We start from the raw sequence: 20,714 nt of genomic DNA on the forward strand, positions 1-20,714 counted from the left end.
AAGGTATGGCATAAAAATATACAAACTTTGTGAGAGTAGCTCCGGGTACACCCATAAATGCTGCGTTTATGACGGGAGAGATTCCCAACTAGAACCCCCAGAATGCCCCCACACCATAGGAGTTAGTGGGAAGATTGTGTTGGAGTTATTGCATCCACTGCTGGATAAGGGTTACCACCTCTATGTGGATAACTATTATACCAGTGTAACATCCCAGAGTTATGTTACAAAACTCTTTTACCCCTCTACAACCTGTTAAGGGCATTAACATTGTCATCTTGTGTAATTCCATGTAATTTCCTCACAAATGTGCATTTAAAGCCCTGTTACATGAATATTGCTGTAATTTTCATGTACACCAGCAGGTGGCAGCAATGTGTTTAGCAGAGACTTAGTGACAGTTTAGTATTTCTAGACTGGAATAGTTTATTCCAGTTTAGCTCCCCCCTCTTTGAGCAGAGTGGATGATTCCCACATCCTGCCTCATGGGTGGGGAAGGAAGCTCCCCGGCTAGGGGAAGGCTGTGTTAGTAGGAGCTCCCAGTTCTAGGGATCCAAGCCAGTATCTTGTATCGGCTGAGACAAAAGATCAGCATTCCCAGTCTGAGCCTTTCAGCCTCAGCTGGTGGAAAGCAAGCAGCCACCTCCAGAACTCCAGAAAGAAGCATTCCCTGTGAGCACAACTGTGAGTACAGTCCAGAGACCAGGAGAAGCCAAATTCCTCCTCAGCTAGTCAAGTCATCAAGATAGCAGAAGACAGATAGCGCAGAAGATATAAATTCCTGCCACATTACAGTGCTACAAGCAGACGACTTATTCCTGCATAATAAAAGCAGAAGATAGATTCCTGCCACACATTGCCAATACCTGCTGGGACTTCAGACTATTGCTGTATCTCACATGGATTACTGCTGCATCAAGTAAAGACCAGTTTGAACTATATTCCAAGTCTGGATTTCAATTATTGCTGCAAATCCCTCAATTACTCCTACTAGCAACACACTCATTTTATTGCAAGTGAGCCAGGATCCAGGAGTCCAGCCGTACCAAGGTAGGAGACACCGTTGACACTATTGCCATTACCACACAGAGACATTATACCACTCTGGCATTCCTAACCTGGTACGTGAGTTACAACACCTAAAGGGCCCTGTGTTAGTACCCTATGCATGCTGCAATTAGCGTCACAAACAAAACTACAGACTTCTATACCCATATCCAGACCCACTGCATAATTTGGCGTCCGTGTAACCGTACCACGGTCCTGTCTCATTGCACCAGCATACCCCTATTCAGGTCCCTAACTGCCAGAGGTACTGTGGCTTGCAGCACAGTGCACAAAAATCAGAGAGGCCTCCCTAGATCCCTGGTAGGGCAACCACTGAGAATGGGTGAAAGTAGGGCTCTCCTCCATGAGAACATGCTGGTGGTTAATTACAAGAGGGACGTCCTTGTACTGACCAACATTCACACTAACGCCAGCTCCCCTGTACGTGGTACCACAACCACTACACCCAAACCAGTTGCGACATATTACCATGCCAATTACCATTCTAGCTAAATCCGCTATCCAAAAGCCATATGGTACTTCTTCCACTCTGAAGCATGCTGTGCGGCCATACATCAGTTTTTGAGCACACATAGGGTGTTTCTGTAAACTGCAGATTCAGGGTAATAGATTTTGAGTTTTTTTGGGCTGTTAACCCTTGATTCAAATTTAAAATTTGCAACAAAAAAAATCGAATTTTTGAAATGTTATTCCCATTTTAATTTATTCTCTTGGTTCACCTAAAGGGTTAAATCCGTTTTGAAAAGCTTGAGGGGTGTAGTTTCTAAAATGGGGTGATTTATAGGTGGTTTCTAATATGTAAGCCCCAGAAAGTGACTTCATAACTGGGAAGATCCTGATTTACCTTCCAAGTGATCTTCATGTTGTCTGGCTTTGTGCCTTCACCTCGGACATCGATGGGATTCTTCGAAGGGGCTATGATGAAAATAGTAAACAAAACATTTTTGAAAGTTATTATAGTGTTTTAAGATTTTTATTTATTAATTTTCCAGGTCCCTCTACTTTTGTTATCACCTGCTTCGGGGGTCTTGATACGATCTGATGGCTTACTTCCATTGCTTGGACCTAGCTCATTTACAGCAATGACTCGGAACTGGTAGTTGACATAGGGAGAGAGAGTCAGACGGGCTGTGTTTTCATCTCCATCCACCCTGGTTAGCTCATGCCATATTCCAGGCTCAAAGTTGTCTTCTTCAAACTCTATGATGAACTCTACATTACAATAATGAGCTTGAGGTTACCAGCCAAGAAGGACACACTTTTTCAAAATGTTTATTATACTATTATTATTTTAAAGCAAATCTGGCAAAGGCAATTTCTGGTGGTGGATTTTACCATCAATAGGACTGTTATTATCTTTTCCTGGGATCCAGGTGAGAATGACACTTGTGTCCTGAGGGTCTGAAAGCTCCAAGTCATAGGCTGGTTCTGGAAGATCTGCACAAAAATAAATCAACACGATTGAAACTTGTTCAGAAGGATACAGTGGACCAGTATGGACTGCTGCAACAAACACAATCCAGTGGTGGAACATGAAACCGAAAAAAATGTTTTCCTAGTAAGCTTTTTCAAACTGCTATAGTTGTTGTTTTATTCATTGAAGTAGTGGATGGAGAAAGGCAGGAAACACATTTAGACCTCGAGCATGTGGCCAGATTATGGCACCAATGGACTTCTATAGGGCTGTACTGTACCTACCTATACTTCCACTTTTTACTTGTGACATTACCCAATGGATGCAATGGTCATTTGCCTCCCACAGTCTCCTGCACATGGATCTGGCATGGGCATGATGACTAAAGATGTTACCCTGTTGGAAAACCCAGCCAAGCTCATTTCGCAAGGCCTTAGAAACATATTAGAAGATGACATCATTTAGGGCCTGTGAATGTATACTAACATATGTTCCCCAATGAATAGGTAGCAGTGATCTTTTCAGCTCTCCAAGCTATTAAGCACCACTGAGATGTTTCTACCATTAAATGTCCCCAGCTCATCTGACATGTCTATATGGTCATGGTTGGATTTCTTCTTAAATTACTACTACATACTAAGTACTAACCAATCATCATAAGAGATGCATTTTTCTCTACTACATCAAGTTCACTTCGGGCCACACAAGTATATATCTCCTGGTCATCTTCTTGAACATTGGCTATACTCAAAGAGAAATCTTCAATAAAGTATCTGTGAAGATAAAATAAAATTCATTAGGACCATGGTAGCAAAAGCAAAACAAAAAGCTTATTTTCAGCATAACATTCTGATTTGATCTTTTAGACATCACTTTTTCTACATGGAACCATATCCATATTATCAGCAGATGTGAGCCAAAATGCATACAATACTAGATAACCCTCCTATCACAGTCCTCCTTACTTGTCATTATCAGCATGTTCTGTAATGTCCACGCCGTCCTTTTTCCATTCCACTCTTTTATCCTCCATCCTGGGATCAAATAAAGGTAGACACTGAAAAGTTGCTTTGCCCCCCTTTCGCACCCGCTGGGTCTCTGGTGGAGTGATTATCTGAGTAGCATCTGTGAAAAGAAAAAAAAGTCAATGTAAGTTGAAACCTTTATATTGCTGGAGGTACACGCAAAACCTTTTTCAGAGGCTGTGGTATGTGGTGGCACCTGGGAAATTACCCCATTTGCCCTCCCTGTAATTCAGCCCTGGTAAATTGCAACATAACTTCATGCGTCCAGGTCTTGGTGAACACATGAGTAGACAAGCAAGATTCTCACGCATGGTGCCTCAATGAATTTTTTATTTCCCAGCCTCAATTCTGCACATGACAATGAACATTCAACTCTAAGGCTGGCCATATACAAATGATTGATGTCGACCAAACTGCCGATTTCAGTGGGACCAGCAAACCATCTAATGTTTATGGAGGCTTCCCAACTCCTCCCCAATAGCAGATGTTGGGGAAGAGAAGAATAGGGAATTAGGATTTCAATCACCTGATCCTTTTGTGCTCAAGAAAAACAAGCCACCATCAGGGTGTCTGGGAACAGCTTACTTCCTTCTGCCCATTCACAACGTGGTCAAGCTTGGACAAGCCTCGTGTGCATATGCATAGGTAGTCGGGAGAGACAGGGGTGCACCTAGCCTTTCTGCTGTCTGAGGTAAAAACTGAAATGGCGCCCCCCCAATGCTAATTTCTTAACCTAACCCCTTTGCCACAATGGAAGCGCTCATTGCCCGTGGTGCTGCCTGAGGCGATCACCTCACCTGGCCTCATTGGTGGTGCACCCCTGGGGAGAGATAACTATTATTTGCCTAGCAGCTACCTGAAGTGTCAGAACTGAAAAGTACACTTACTTAGGTCTTTGATTCCTCTGGTGGCATGTCTTTAGAGGATTTGATTAAAAGCTAAAAACTAAACATCGACAGCCTGATTAAGTTACATGAGAAGGAGAATTTCTGTTTTATGACTCTAATCCTGGACAATCCTTCTAAACACTGTCATAAATTCTGCTCTAGACTACCATTATAGCAGACATATTAGGCACTATGTGGCTTAGCAGATGAGGGACCTATCACCCATTGTGTCTCAGGGGTGAGGAGCAGTTAATGTTCAGTAGATGATGGAAGAATAGATGGGGCAGCTGAAAACTGAAGACTACACAAAATAAGGGAGTAAACAATGGACCAAGTAGAGACCAAAATCTTCAGAGGAATTTCATGTCTTGAACTTTCTCATCTTAAAGGTGGCGATGGTGGTTTCTAACTTACTTCTAACATCTAAATATGCAGATATCGTCATGTTTCCCTGGCTGTTTGAGGCTGTACAGTAGTAAATTCCTTCATCTTCACTAGTTACTTTTGTGATTTCCATGGTGCCATTAGTGAGGATGTTGAAGCTGTTCTTCATTACCACAGATCTCATATCCTTGTCATACCTGCAAATATATGGTTATAGAGGAATGATCAACAAAGACCCAGTCCACGCAGCTTATAATGTCAATTAAAGACTAAGTCTGTCTTCCCAACCATTATTTACCTCCCAATGCATGAAATGAAATTCTTGATTTAAAACGTCATCCTGGTTTGTGTCCACAGCTCTTATATAGACCTTTGTGTCTCCATGGTTCCAGACTACAAACAAATGCTTTGTAGTCTGATCTGTAGTACCCCAGATGGAGTATTACCATTCTTACATCTAGCTACTGTCTCTAATGGCTAGCATAGAATGTTATGTATTTTGTGTATTTAATTCCAGGTCCTTAATAATATTCCTGTGCCTTAATAATATTGTTATGCAACTGTTATTACATGTAATGTGCCTGATTGTCCAGCAGGTGGTAGTGTATGTGGCAGAGAGTACCTTTAGATAGAATGGAACTTGCCATTCCAAGAAGTGGGCTAGTCCTGCTTCCTACCAAGGGAGGGGTTGTAGGAAGCTATAGCTAGTCAAGAGTGGAGGAATTGAGAAGTGTAGTTGAGAGTTGGAGCGAGAGACTGAAGCAGCATGGTGTGGTGAGGGAGCGTTTCCCCTCACTGCTGCAGGAACTTTGAGAAAGTAGTTCAGAAAGGAGCCCACTCCTGATATGAAAGGACCTGGTATCTCTGAGAGGCAAAACAGAGCCAAAGACCCCCTACTCAAAAATAGGTCACAGGATACGTCACTCTCATAAGAAACAGTAACCGAAGTCGATAGGAACTAGACTGAAGCCAGAGATTAGCACAGCAACAGAGAGATAAAGCAAGTTTACCTGCCAGTTTACCCTTAGCATGCTGGAGGCTAGAGAAAGATCAAACATTGTTTGGATGACTTAAGTTTATTGTAAGTTTATTCAAGTAAAAACCATTGAACTTTACCAAGTCTGGACTCTACTTACTTCACCAACTACAACTCCTTTGTTGCTGTGGAGCCTAACACTGGGGAGCGACAGTATCCAGGTAGGAGCAACGTGACACAAACTATTAGGGCCACATCACCACTCGGCATTCCAAAACACTGGCACCCGATCGCCCCTGGTGAGAAGCCCGTCGCAGATCCTTCAGTCATATTCCCTTCCATCTGCTCCCTACTTCTCACTAACGCACAAGGCTAACCAGAACTAGTGAAACACAACGGTCTAAATCGGCAGTATAGACATGAACCAGTAGAATTTTTTAAAATCAAGAATAAGATTTCTTCATTTTCAATTTTAAATACATTCGAACCATAAAATGGATGCAAAGGTTTTTATGGCTTGTAAAGACAATCAGATTTTCTAACAATACACCCACCTCCACCAGTTGGCAGGCCCATTTGGCAGGTGAAGATGCCTTTAACATATGATATTCACAATTTCTTGGCTACAGAATGTTTTTATAGTGTTTATAGGTTAATGATTATAGCTAGTACATACCAGAGGGTGTCTGGAGTAGGGGAACCAAAAAATTTACAATGCAAATGAACATTAGTGTTCTCCACAGCAGAGTAGTTCATTCTATCAGGAGTCAGAATTTCAGGGGCCAGTTCTGTAAGGACAAAGATATTAGCATTATTTGACTTTTAAACCTTGAATCAATTGCTTTAAAGGGGGTCAAACCGACACAAAATTAGAGAATACCAAATAAGCTGATTTGGTGCTGTACACCGTGTGGAGGGTTCATTTGCTTGTACATGGAGTATTCTATTGGAACTTAAAAAGTTATGTGATTTGATTTATATTATGCTTTCCATAAGGTTGTTCAGGTTAAGAAAAACATGGATGTTTTCTTCCATAAATAGCATCACAACTACATCACAACGGTATTACAACTAAGCTCTATTCACTTCAATGAAGCTAAGCTAAAATACCAGACACAACTTGGGGGGAAAGTGCTGTTTTTGGAAGAAAGTAACCATGTTTTTCTAATTCTTGACAACCCCTTTAAGCTGATCACTTTCAGTGCTTTACAATTATGGAAATCCTCATATTTCCCCCCAGAACCAAAAACAAAGAACTTCAAGGAACCCAAAATGTAGAAAAATAATCTATGAACGGCAAATTCTGGCTGTATTGATAGTGGATACTGCACAATTCTTCTTAATCATGTTTTTTAAAGGTTATAGTTACCTTTGGGGGCAATTTTTTATCATTGCATTTTACTAATTTTGGGCTAAAAAATTTTTTTTTAATTAGTCTTTAAATAATGTTTTTCAACCTTTTTTCCCTCTACTGGTTCATTTTCACTGCATCTGCAGACTATGACTTTCTGTTTCAGATTGAATCCTTTAGAGAGCAACTCTGTTAGTGTGCTCTGTAGCACTTATGTGTACTTATCTGTTTTAGCTTAAGTGAGTGTTTATGAATGGTCAGGAGTTCAGAGATAAGGGATCCCACCACCAGAGCAGTTCTCTGACGGATTCAGTTATAACACAATGCAATAGTCTGCAGATGCAGTGAAATTGAAAGCAATCAGTACTTTCCTGTTTTAGCTTAAATTAATGTTTATGAGAGGTCAGGAGTTCAGAGATAAGGGTTACAGATCCAGCCAACAGAGCAGCTCTCTAAAGGATTCAGTGTAAAACTGTAAAGCAAAAACTGTAGAGGAAAAACTTTTGAAAATGTTAATAAAAAAGATTTTTAGACCAAAATATATAAACTACAATGATGAAACATTGACCCCAAAGGTGTCCATAGCCTTTAAGCACCTCCATCATTTGGAAAACGGCAACTTCCAGGATGTCTAACAAACTGTGACCGTCAGGGAGTTCTGGGAGCCGCAGTTTCACAACAACAGGAGAACAACAGGTTGGAGAATTCAGTTTTAAATAGATGAATTGCTATATTCTGTGGTGCTGTGCAGGCCAAATCCAGAAGACTTACCAACAACAGAGATATAAGCGTTCTCTAGTATATGTCCATGTTTATTCCTTGCTTCACACTGAACCACAGCTGTGTCACTTGTCTTCAGGTTCTGCAGAATTAATCTTCCACTGTCCATTTTACGATCAGGACCCAAATCTGCAGCTATTAAATGGAGAGATTTTTGTAAGTTCTCTGGTTGCTTGTGATTCTTTAGGTGGACATTCACACTTTTATGTTAGAAAACTAAATTGTCTTGTCATTTTTCAGGTTTAGAGTCAACAGCAACAGTATAGAGTAAGTGATCAAAAATTAAAACTTAACATTTAATATAATATATATAGAAAATAGGTCCCACGATAATTGGATGCGAATAGTACAAATCTACAAAAAAAGGGAGCAATGTGGTGGTTCACCACGCCGGTATTTAGGTACAAACAACCAAAACACATTAACGAATTAAGAGGTGCTCAGCGGCACCCAAAAGAATAACCAGGTAGTCCTACCGCTCTGATGAGGTGCTCCTTGGTATAACGATTGCCTATCCGGTGCTAATGGATATACACACCGTTGCTGAAGGCAGTCGTATCAAACCCTGTATACCTCATCAGAGCGGTAGGACTACCTGGTTATTCTTTTGGGTGCCGCTGAGCACCTCTTAATTCGTTAATGTGTTTTGGTTGTTTGTACCTAAATACCGGCGTGGTGAACCACCGCATTGCTCCCCTTTTTTTGTAGATTTGTACTATTCGCATTTGATCACTTACTCTATACTGTTGTTTGATTCAGGTGGTCTTTAACAATCATCTATACTGGTGTATTTTTTAGAGTCAACAGCACTACCCTTGGAAGATCCAAGTGTGCAAATTTACAGGTCTGGTGGATAAAGGACCATAATTTTATAAATTTGCTTACAACCCAATGCTTATGGATACCTAAGAAACTGGATTTTGGACCACCACCTGTAGGCTTATCATCTACAACAAGAAGGTTGGCAGTAGCCTTCTCTGCACCTGTTAAGGGTTCTCCATTTATTTTCCAGGTGATCTTGGGCCTGGGTTTCCCTTCAACCTCACAGGTAAATTTAACGTCTTCTCCTGGACTTCGGATTTCATCTTTCGGCCTGTTAATCCAGTATGGAGCAGCTAAGAAAAGACAATTAGAACACTTAAAGGGACAGTTCCATCAGTTTTTCTAATTAATTATTAACAACCAATATGTGAATATTCCATGTATTATTTTTTTCCCAAATATATTGTACTTCCTGGCATGGCCTTTTAAGGTCCTCTTTGGACTTTTAGCATGGCAAACAGTCAGGCTATCGCTGTGACCAGATAGAGCCCCCTCTGTAGTGACGTTGCATTATCAATACAATGCTCTTCTGTGGACATCTTTATCAAGGTCTATCAAGAGAACAGTAAAGCTGTCATACTGCTCTCCAAACTCTACATCTACTTTTATCATGAGGATTATCCTGCAGATAACATCTTCCCATCACAGCAGCAGTAAACTGACGATGGATTGTCTATCTATATAGGAGGTCTTAACATTTGTGTTGACTGCCAATGAAGGACCATATTTGATATTTAATTATGAATGGCACAGTATTGCTGAAAATTGTGTTTTCTATGACTATTAAGCTAAAAAATATTCCTTTCTAATGGAAGTGTCCCTATAATGTTTAACAACAAAACCCTCATATGTCTTCAAGCATTATCTTCACCCTGGTGTTTTTGGTCCTAAATAAGACTAAGACTATTCAAATATTAAAAGGGGTAATGTAGTAGATGATTTGTTATAGTTATCTGCTTTACCCCCCAAACTTTATTAGAATATTCTGAATTCATAGATGGGGTTCCATGTTCAGAGCAATCATCGATTAGCCAGAGGAAAATGCAACTACAAGACTGTCTCCTGCTCTGGAGGACTCAGCAGGTCCATGGATTACATGGACAGTCCATTAATTGAAGTGGGGAGTATGTAATGCATCAGTTGTCCTGTGGTGGTGCTGCAGGGAAACTGAACACTTACTGACAGGTTTTACCCACATATTGCAGCTGATTTCTGGAGCGCTCACCCTGTAAACTTATCCTCTGGAGACCCTTCTTACAAAAAGGAACTTTGCAATGTGGAAAAGCCCTCCAATTCAATAAAGCAGAAAAGCAAACACGAAGCAAATTACTTTATAATGAATAAAAAAAACAATACTCACACTCCACCCTGACAGTATACGTATGCCTCACTTCGCCTTCCGTGTTTCTGGAAATACATTCATATTCTCCATCATCTTCTTCTTGGACCTCTTCAATCCGAAGCATCTTCTTAAACTCATCGAAATGAAAGCGCCTTGGATCCATAGCTCCAGTGATAGCTATCCACTCATTCGCTGGGGTAGGGCTGTCCAAGGTGAACAAGATGAAGTGAAATAATACAGAAGAACAGACCAAAACGTAGCTACGGTACTAACATTTACTTGATACTTAAAGGGAATGTTCATTTTTTTTTAAAGGGGTATGCTTTTTTTGCTAGCAACAGTGTCATTCTTATCCATTGGTAGTGTCTGGTATTGCAGTTCATTCCTGTTCTAACAATATTCCTGTTCTAACAATATTATTTTGATTGAAACCCCAATAACTATAAGGAAAATAAGTCAGAAAAGGAAAGAATACTAATAGATTGCATTAATTTCCCAAACAATTAATCAAGATTGTTTTTTTCAATATAGGACACACATATCTCATCTCAAAAATGGGCTAGGACCATAAAACGGACTCTTCTCCACGAAAGTAACAGGTCCAGTTCAGATTTCCCTATCCATCCTATAGTGTAAACCTGCACAGGGACCTCTATATAGCAAATAAGGGAATAGGAATGGTGTCCGAAGGCCAGAAGACCCTTGTGTTCTGAAAGAAATGGGTAGGAAAATTAACATGCACCACACTATTACCAGGATGACATGGTGACATGAACCACCACCCAAAGGAGTCACCTTATACTTTTGCTCTGGAGCCCACTCTCCTCCATTTCTGCCCCTGGCCATGGTGGATCTGGTAAAGAACTGATTTGCCTCTTCTTCTAGGTTTCCCTCCCATGAACATGTTGTGATGTTCACATTTTTGTATGCTACATATGGAGTAAATCGCTGAACTTACAGTCCTTCTGAGATGCACTCTAGTTGCAGAGGAGTGCCTTTCAAGGCCAAGTGAGAACTTGAACTACTAACTGGCATCATCATCTTGGGCTTACGGTACTTCAGTGAGTTAGCTGCAAAAAAATGTATTAATTAACAGTGTACCATAATAATTCATGGAGTATATACTTACATAGTGGGTCGAAATTAAGACATGTCCATCAAGTTCAACCTTTCAGACTTACAAACCCCAGTGGATCCAAAAGACACCAAAAAACATCCTTAAAAGGCTTAGAATAATGGGAAACATATTTCCCGACCCGCTACTAATCAGACAGATCCCCAGATCAAACTTTCTACCTTGTTCATACCAGTATACACCAGTAAACCAATTCCTTTTTCTAATACAAGATCTACTTAACAGCCAGGACGGTGGTAGGCAAAAAAAAAAACATCCTTGAAAGGCTTAGAATAATTTGGCATAGCGTGAGAAACATTCTTACATCCTTCCTGACACCGTACTGATCAGGCAGATCTCTGGATCAATGTGTCTACCGATTCCTGTTTCTTACAAGATCTACTCAACAAACAAGACTGTTGTAGTGTACGGTTATTGCTATTGTGTAAACTGATGGCATATTGCTAGTATATGCCATCACATTATGATCATGAGGGTCTGATGCTGAAAGGAGGGGTGACAGCACTACTATAATATATGTCCCCTTCATTGTTTTTCCCAGTGGACAATGGCGCCATGTCCACCTTCCCAGAAGAAAACCCATTCAAGTGAATTGCGCCAAATGCAGATCTTTGAACACCCAGAAGGCCAAGATCGCCTGTGTGCAGGCCAAACTTAAAAGGGGATGTAGCGCAAAATCGGTGCCGGCACTTTACAAGATGGGGAAACCCCTTTGAGTCTTTTACTTACAGGGTAAGACTTTGAGTTCGATGGGTTCCTTCTGCACAATGGTTCGGGCTCCGATAAACTGGGCATGGCAAATGTAGTCTGGATGGTTATCTGTTGCCTTCACATTAGAGAAATACAGCTTCCCATTCATTCCCATAGTGACACGATCATCCTGAATTATGTGTGAAAGAGCTGATACGAAAGAAAGGAACATGTAACAGATACATATGAGACATTGTGCAATATACAGTACTGGTATCAGCAAGTAAAATAAATTAAAGGGACTGTTTGAGATAAAAAAAATATGACTGCCGGCATCCAGAAATGGCGACGCACTTGTCCATGGGTCGTGTTTGGTACTGCAATTTAGACTGATGCTTTTGAATTGGAATGAAAGGCATACTTTTCAGATACTGGTTTAACATGACCTTGACTTGCCCAGCAGTTTTCAACATGTTATGGAGTATATAGTATTTCTTATTGACCACGTCTTCAGTTCTAAAAGTTAGATCCAAGAAAGAGCTTCAAGGATTCACTCACTGCTGTTCATCCAGAAGATCCGTGGAGGTACGGCACTTTTGGGGGGATTGCAAGGCAGTTCAACTGAGTCTCCTTCTTCAGCCTCAACAGGTCGTATGGACTCTTTCTGCCATTTAGGCATAGCTGGAGAAAGACAGCATGTTATCATTAATTACCCGAGACGTATAACATTGATTTGCCAGACTAAAGGGGTCATCCAGATTAGAAAACCCATTTTCTTACACCCTATTAGGGTATGACCATAAAGGTCATGGTTTCTGCATACAGTTTTGGAAGCCAAAATCAGGAGTGGATCTTAAAAAGAGAGAAAATATGAAGGACATATATGATTTCTCTTCTTTTTTAGTTCACTGCAAAAACCTGGCCGTGTGGCCGTACCCTTAGGGGATTCTGAGTTGATAGGTGGGTCTTTTGTGAGACCTTCTCCTTGTGACCATAATGTAGAACAGTTAAGTGTCTCTGGCTTTGGAAACTTGTTCTGTCCTGGACTATACAGACAATCCATTGATTTGAATAAACACTATGTAATGCTTCATTTCTCCTGTGGTGGCGCTGCTAGAAAACCTACTTAGGTGTTCCCAAAAATAATAGGTGATCGTTGGGAGTCCCAGCAAAGAGACATGTTGTGCTTAGCTTATTGTCAAGTAAAGTCTCCGACACATAGAGATTATTCGAAGTGAAGAACCTTTTAAAGGAATTTTCCCATCTGGGATATTTATGGCAAATAACTAGAAAATGCCATCAATGTCAGATAGGTGCGGGTCCCACCTCTGGGACCTGTTCCTATTTCCAGGATGGAGCTCCTAAGTAAAGGAACAGCAAGTTGTACATATGTGGCCACCCTCTACTCACCACTATGAGACTTCCGAAAATAGGTGAGGGCCAGCATAGCTATTTTCTGAAGACCAATAATGGTTAATGGAGCAGTGGCCACACTTGCTTGGCTTGCTCTCCATTAACTGGTATAGGACTTCCTAAAAATAGCAGAGCTCATCTGCTTGACTGTTTTTGGAAGTCCCATGCCGGTGGAGGGAGAGGACACTGAACTGTACTCTTCGATCCCTTTGGGGCCCCATTCTGGAGTCACCGCACCTATCTGATATTTAATAAGTCATAAATGTCCAAGATGGGACAACCCCTTTAAGTGCAAGTAAATTTGTCTCAAACAAAACCGTACCTCATGCCAATTAAAGCAAGCTTGATACTCCCTTGTATAGGAGCTAAGAAAGCAATTTAGTGCAGTCTGATTGGCTGTTTCCATAGTCCTGATCACCTCTGGCGAGAAGATTTGGAGGACCAAGCTGCATAGCCTACTGATGGTCACCATGTAATGCTTTATTTCACCTGTGGAGGTGCTGCAAGGGGAATCGAACACGTGCTGTAATATTCTCCACACAGCTGATTACTTGGGCGCCTCAGCACTTATTTCCAGGGGACATACATCTATTTTCGGAGCTGGACAACCCAATATATTCAATATAACCCATATTCCTATAGCATATCATCCTTTCATATCCCTTCCGTGTGACTTACTATGGCTGTGCCCATAACGGCATGGCTAGAATTACACAAGGAGGTGAGGCGTGCACCCAGGGTGCGTACAATTAAAATTCCCATTTTACATCATCGGCAGCATAGTTACCGAGGCAACCGTTTCCATGGTAACAGCGCACAGCCGGAGCAGGTAGAAGCAAAAGATGACTGTGCTTTACATAGACCCTGTGAAGGTCAGACATCGCTTTCATAAGAATACTTTCCTGTAATGCCAGTCATGAGCTTGGAAATGTTAATGAAGGCCTTTTGCGCCGCAGATCTTCTGATTAGCAGAGCGGCTAGGAATTATCCCAATTACAATAATTTACATTTACATGTCGTTTTCTGCTAAAAATAAAATTCCAGCTGTGTATTGTAAGGGTGCACATGGGCTGCCATGTGGTTGTCTGTTCTTCAGGTGCTCCGTATACCGCACACAGGGGTGCACCTAGCCTTTCTGCTGCCTGAGGCGAAAACTGAAACCGCGCCCCCCCATGCCAATTTCTTAACCTAACCCCTTTCTTTGCCACAATGAAAGCGCTCATTGCCCAAGGCCCTTCCACTGACCCCCTCTTGCCCCTACCTGGTGCTGCCTGAGGCGATCGCCTTACCTGGCCTCATTGGTGGCTCACCCCTGACTGCACAGTATACATAGTTGCCAATTTGCTTGGACCGTCGGGACTTTTTGCTTGTTCCCACTTGAAAATGGACGGGGCTTTAGTAAACCCTGCCCAGAAGTGGGTGTTCTCTGGTCGGTAATGGGCAGGGTTTAAATTCCCTAAATTTTCTAACAAACATGTTGGTAAGTATGAGAATATAGTTGAGTTTATATATACTTGTCCTTAGCAACCAATGAAAGTTCTTCATAGCTTTCCTAAAGGATTGCTGTCAACTTCCTGAAAAGAGCAACAGCTCTGGAGCACAAACTGCTGCCCTAACAAGTGACACACTGTGATATAAAAACGTCAAACATACCTTCTGTAATGACATGGACCTCATTGGACACAGCTGTGCCAAGCTCGTTACTGGCAAAGCAGCGGTAAATGCCTTGGAACTCCTTCATGTTCCCGTTGAAGTTGGTAATAGTCAAGCTCCCCGAATTTTTCCTTCGAACCACTCTGGTGTCATTTGGCTCAAACGGCAGCCCGTCCTTCTCCCATGAATACCTGGAACAAGCAGATAGCGTTGGATACTGTCCATATAGAGCTCGTAATCTAGACTTTACATTCAATTCATCCTGGTCCTGACCAAGCATGCATGTGTTCTGAATGAGGAGAGGGGAGGTAAGTCATCTTAACTAAATGTTGAGACACCCCCATACACATTAGATAGTTGATCATTCCCACTGAACTTGTCAGGTTTGAATGAGCATGGCCGGCTTAACATGTATTCATGCCTTAGCACTAATGTTACCATATGGTTAACCCAAGAAATTGGTTGTTTTTCTGATTAGATAAATTATATAATTCTGACTTCATGTTGCTACCACTAGAGGGAGCTAACTGCAGCATGAGAACCAGTAATGAACTCAATGTGAGCTGTATACATCTGTCTGAAGTGAGATCCCCCTACTGCACTGTGACAAAACAAGGGAGCCAGTTCAGAGCAGGTTAATTATGTGCAGGTATTGTTCTGGTCGTACATTAATCTATGGTTTTGGAAATAATAGGGAGCCCATGGCTCTCATGGAATCTCCTTGTTTTTATGGCTTGATAAATGATATAATTCTGACTGCATGTTGCCACCACTTGGGGGAGCTAACCGCATGAGAACCAGTAATGAACTCAATGCGAGCTGTATACATCTGTCTGAAGTGAGATCCCCCTAGTGGTGGCTGCAGGAATACACTGTGACAAAATAGGGAAGCCAGTTCAGAGCAAGGATCCTACCACCATGGATCCAAAGCACCTGCTATGATAATTAGGGCTACCCAAGCCAACCCAAGGAAAATCAAAATGGGCCTCATTTCCAGAAACTAGAACTGACAACTGGAAACATAAAGCAACCAATGAGATGGCAGATTTCAGATATGTGATTGCTGTACACCTAGGGTACTATTTCAGCTGTATTTAGATTTAGCAAAGTTGAGTTTGTAATTTACAAGAGATATTTGGCACAATTCATCATGATATTGGTGCTGTTGGTCTTCATATGACTGCAGCCTATTATTATTATTATAATAATACAAATAATAGTAATTATTATATTAATAATAATAATAGTAGTAATAATATTAATAATTAATAATAATCTGTTTTATAATACTAATAATACTACTAGCAATAATAATAATTATTCTAATAATAATACTAATAATAGTAATTATTACATTAATAATAATGGTAATAATAATATTAATAATAATAATTAATAATAATCTGTTTGATAATACTACTGCTATTATTATTATTATTATTATTATTATTATTATTATTATAGTAATATTCATATAGCCCCTGTTTCATGTGCCGCCACTTCTTCATTTTGGACTTACGTTGTTTTGGTTTTTTCTTTCGCCTCACATTTGAGCATAATATCATCGTTGGGGTACACCACATACTTTTTGGGGGGCTGCTCAGTAAAAGATGGAGGAAATAATTGTGCTAAAGGACAAAGGAGAAAAAAAACATACAAGTTATTAGTAAACTCTTTCTCCGATGATTTCCTGACATGCAAAATACCCACAAAAAACAACTTTACCAAGTGACTATCCGTGGTACTAATAAAGTACGGACCGTGGCACTATAGGGCTATAGGGGAAATGACCATGGTGGAATTTTGGTTTGGCAGTACGTAACCAGATCTCCAAAAAATGCCTTTGCCCTGCACATGAAATGGGGATCAGGGGAACGGAGGGGTGAAGATTGGGATACAGTATGTCCAGGTTCAGCTCTGAACTTGGACAACCCCTTTAATGCTCCATTCAATCTCTATGGGACTGAGCCAAGTCGGGTGTCTCTGTCAGTTCCATAGATATTGAATGGACTAGTAGGGTAGCACATATGCGGTCTGACCTACAGCAGAGGATCAGTTTGGATCATTGGAAAACCCCTTTAAGATCCACTCCCTTCACTGGAGGTGAGCCACTGTGTTTAGAAACAATTGAAGGGGCAGCTGCAACCGAGCAAGCATCATGGCCCCTTTTGCAGATTGCTTCAGTTCCTAGGGGGTGGATCCTCACAATCACACCGATCCTAATGATAGGTAATCAATCTCTATTCCTTGAAAACCCCTTTAAAATAAACATGTAATATGGGAGTTAGGAATGGGTGACTGAATAGCAATTGCTACCAAGCTCATAGAAGAGGACACCTTCTTGTATATTGAAGGGTTCTGGAGAAATGGCGCCCCTCTGGTCCATGGGCTGTGTTTGGTATTGCAGCTCATCAACAGTCAAGTGCAGCCACAATTTTTTGACCCAGCCGGTGGACATGAGGTGCATTGTTTCTCACAGCCCCTTCAAGGGAGGGTATGGATTTGGAGAGTAGGGCCAGAGGCTTTTTTATATATGCGTATTTCACACACCACTCATTATTTAGGACACTCTCTGTCAGTGGACATAAAATGGTCACTTACTTGCTGGAAATTCATCTGCAGGTTCCATTTAGCACAAGCAAAATGAAGGAAGAGAGGAAGAGAAAGCAGAGTTACTAGAAATTGCGGAAACTGGATACAGTTAGTGCAAGCAGAACAAGCAGGCAATGTGCATATACAATGTGTGCATACGGTATAACGACCAGATGGTAAAGATATATATGCATAATGGTACCCCAGTATGGAGCTGGCATTGCCACCCCAGATACCACCTGTTCATGACCCTCGGACCAGTTCCCCAACCTCTTGCTTGCTAACAGTGTAGCTTCTGCGCAGGCTTTACAAAGTAGATGGGATCACCCAGTCCTCATGCAAACGACCGTATCCGTTTTCCGGTCTTCAAACCGTGGATCCACAAAATACAAATACCGCTTGAGTACCATCTGCATTTTTTTGAGGACCCATTGACTTCAATGGGTCTGTGGACCGCATTTTGCGGACCAGAAAGGGACATGTTCTATCATTTGTAGAACAGACATATGGATGTGAGCTGTCTGCATCCGTATGTCCATAGCACAAGTTATAGAACATGTCCCATTTTGGGGGTGACGTCTGTGAGCTGTCTGCGTCTGTATGTCCATAGCACAAGTTATAGAACATGTCCCATTCTGGGGGTGACGTCTGTGAGCTGTCTGCGTCTGTATGTCCATAGCACAAGTTATAGAACATGTCCCATTCTGGGGGTGACGTCTGTGAGCTGTCTGCATCCGTATGTCCATAGCACAAGTTATAGAACATGTCCCATTCTGGGGGTGACGTCTGTGAGCTGTCTGCGTCTGTATGTCCATTCCACAACTTATAGAACATGTCCCATTCTGGGGGTGACGTCTGTGAGCTGTCTGCGTCTGTATGTCCATAGCACAAGTTATAGAACATGTCCCATTCTGGGGGTGACGTCTGTGAGCTGTCTGCGTCTGTATGTCCATAGCACAAGTGGAACATGAATAAGGATCAGCACTACTAGATCCGAAACGTGTAGACATGGACTGTCTCTTTGGTTTTTAATGCACTGAAAGAATAAAGTTGCCACGATCGTTTGGAAGCTGGACTCTTCTTCTGCTTTATTTGGAAGTTATAGAACATGTTCCATTTTGGTCCGCAAAATGCAGTCCACTGACCCATTGAAGTCAAATGGTACTCATAAAAATGGGAATGGCACATGGACTGTATTTGTATTTTGCAGATCCACAGTTTGCAGACTCTAAAATTGATACAGTCATGTGCATGAGGCCTCATATTGACAAATAAAAGATACAAAATTGCCAAAATACAATAAAAAAATACATAATAATAATAATAATATTACACAATAAAAAAATACAAAACTTGTATTATTTATTGTTCTGTATAATTTCGATGCCTTGTTGCATAGCAGTGGTCTCCAATTTGTCAATCTCCATCTGTTTTAATACTACAACTCCCAGTATGTACAGGGCATGCTGGCAGCCAAAGGTTGATCACTGCTCCATACATCTCCCTTTGTTTACAGCTCTCATGGACAAGTTACTGTATGTTCCATGTGCTCGAAGGAAGTCATTTCAAGGCCCTCTCGTGACATCGGAAGAGGTTAAATAACAATCTCCTAAAGGCTAGTTTTCCATGCTGTAAGGCGGCTGGGATGCTCAACCCCAGCTGTAGGATGTCCAGGCATGCTGGGAGTTGTAGTTTTGCAAAAGCTGGAGGGCCGCAAGGTTGGGCGTCCAAATACGTAAAGAGGAGCTGTCACCTCTCTTGACGTGTCTGGTTTAGTAACTACTTGCATTTCCCATGTAATAACAATCTGGTGCATCTATTTTTAGGACTATGTTGTGCCATTCCTCTATTATTCCTGCAAAAAGGTATGATTGAATTGCTAGAAATTTCCCCCAAAAAATAAAAAATCCAGAAGGGTGTTATGAGTTGCAGGTGTGTCTGACACTATCCAATCAGTGCTGCCAGCGTCAGACTGTGCAGGGACACAGCCCCAACTGGTAACACCCATCTGGACCTTCATTGCTAACCGCTAGAAATTAATTCATAACTTCTAGCAGGAATAATAGAGGACTGGCACAACATAGAGTCATAGGAATAGATGCTCCAGAATTGATATTACATGGGGAACTGCAAGTAGTTCCAAAAACAGACACGTCAGGAGAGGGGACGGCTCCTCTTTAAGGTGGCCGTACACAGACTTAGGTTGGCTGAACCCAGCAATATTGTCAGGACTGGCTAATTACCTAATGTGTATGAAATGGACAGGGAAAAAGGATCGGACATGTTGAATTTCCACATACCTGATTATAAGCCACTACCGCACTGAAAACACCTGCATGCTCGGCTGAACCGAACAGATATGTTTGTTGGGAACAGCATTCAGCAGACAGCTATTGGCAGCGTATCTTAAGGGTTTCATTTACACGACCGGAAGTGTTTTGCGGTCCTCAAATTGCGGATCCGCAAGACACAGACATCGACCCAGCATTAAACTGCCCTGATTGCCGTGTTTACCTCAAGCCACCACTAGGGGAGCTCACTGCATACAGATTTATACAGCTCCCAATGTAAGACTGGAAAATATAATATTACCATATAGACAAGTTGACATATACTTAAGTATCATTATCTACTTTTTAGATTCCGGTATTGAAGATAAAAGGAACGAGTAAGAGTCGTACAGTAAATTGCAAATGATTAGGGAGGGGGGGAGGAAGAGTTAGGAAAGAGATGTCTAGCGCGCTCGCTAATGATGCAATTGTTTTCAGACAGAAAGACTATCATTTATTACTGGATGCGCCTGCCAAATGCACCACAACATCAATTAAATCATTAAAACGGGGGAGAAACAATGGGATCGTAATGTGCACGCTCACCTTACACCTCCATCTATACATACAATATAGATAAAATAGCTGGAGCTGTATTCATAATTCTGCTGCTTGCTAATGGAGATGGTCCACAGGATGGTGAGAAGCACCCCAGGAACGAAGCGGAAAAATTTAAGAGGATGGATGACCTCTGTCCACATGCATTTTAAGGGCGTCATAAAGGGACGGTTGTTAGTAGGACTCATCCATTCAGTACACGGCCAGAATTTTTGGCCACACTGCTCACCAAGCATCGATGATCTGACCACCATACTAGTTTTACCATATGTGAAGGCAGTGGCACCATAACAT

At 41.5% G+C, this 20,714-nt stretch overlaps 1 protein-coding gene across 1 annotated transcript in view; it reads right to left on the reverse strand.

Moving 5' to 3' along the window:
• The window catches only part of LOC122946835 (neural cell adhesion molecule L1-like), a 201,094-nt gene that overhangs the window by 38,974 nt on the left and 141,406 nt on the right, over nt 1-20,714 (reverse strand). Inside the window, exons 3-17 of the mRNA XM_044306689.1 lie at nt 16,460-16,568; nt 14,941-15,131; nt 12,433-12,555; nt 11,914-12,084; nt 11,008-11,119; nt 10,068-10,252; nt 8,869-9,000; nt 7,877-8,020; nt 6,431-6,542; nt 4,809-4,975; nt 3,448-3,607; nt 3,131-3,255; nt 2,404-2,505; nt 2,083-2,280; nt 1,913-1,983 (exon numbers count right to left, since the gene is read on the reverse strand). Of these exons, the coding sequence (XP_044162624.1) occupies nt 1,913-1,983; nt 2,083-2,280; nt 2,404-2,505; nt 3,131-3,255; nt 3,448-3,607; nt 4,809-4,975; nt 6,431-6,542; nt 7,877-8,020; nt 8,869-9,000; nt 10,068-10,252; nt 11,008-11,119; nt 11,914-12,084; nt 12,433-12,555; nt 14,941-15,131; nt 16,460-16,568 (2,102 nt within the window). The remainder of the gene's footprint in view (nt 1-1,912; nt 1,984-2,082; nt 2,281-2,403; nt 2,506-3,130; nt 3,256-3,447; nt 3,608-4,808; nt 4,976-6,430; nt 6,543-7,876; nt 8,021-8,868; nt 9,001-10,067; nt 10,253-11,007; nt 11,120-11,913; nt 12,085-12,432; nt 12,556-14,940; nt 15,132-16,459; nt 16,569-20,714) is intronic.

This window comes from Bufo gargarizans, chromosome 9 (genome assembly GCF_014858855.1).
Source record: "Bufo gargarizans isolate SCDJY-AF-19 chromosome 9, ASM1485885v1, whole genome shotgun sequence".
NCBI lineage: Eukaryota > Metazoa > Chordata > Amphibia > Anura > Bufonidae > Bufo > Bufo gargarizans.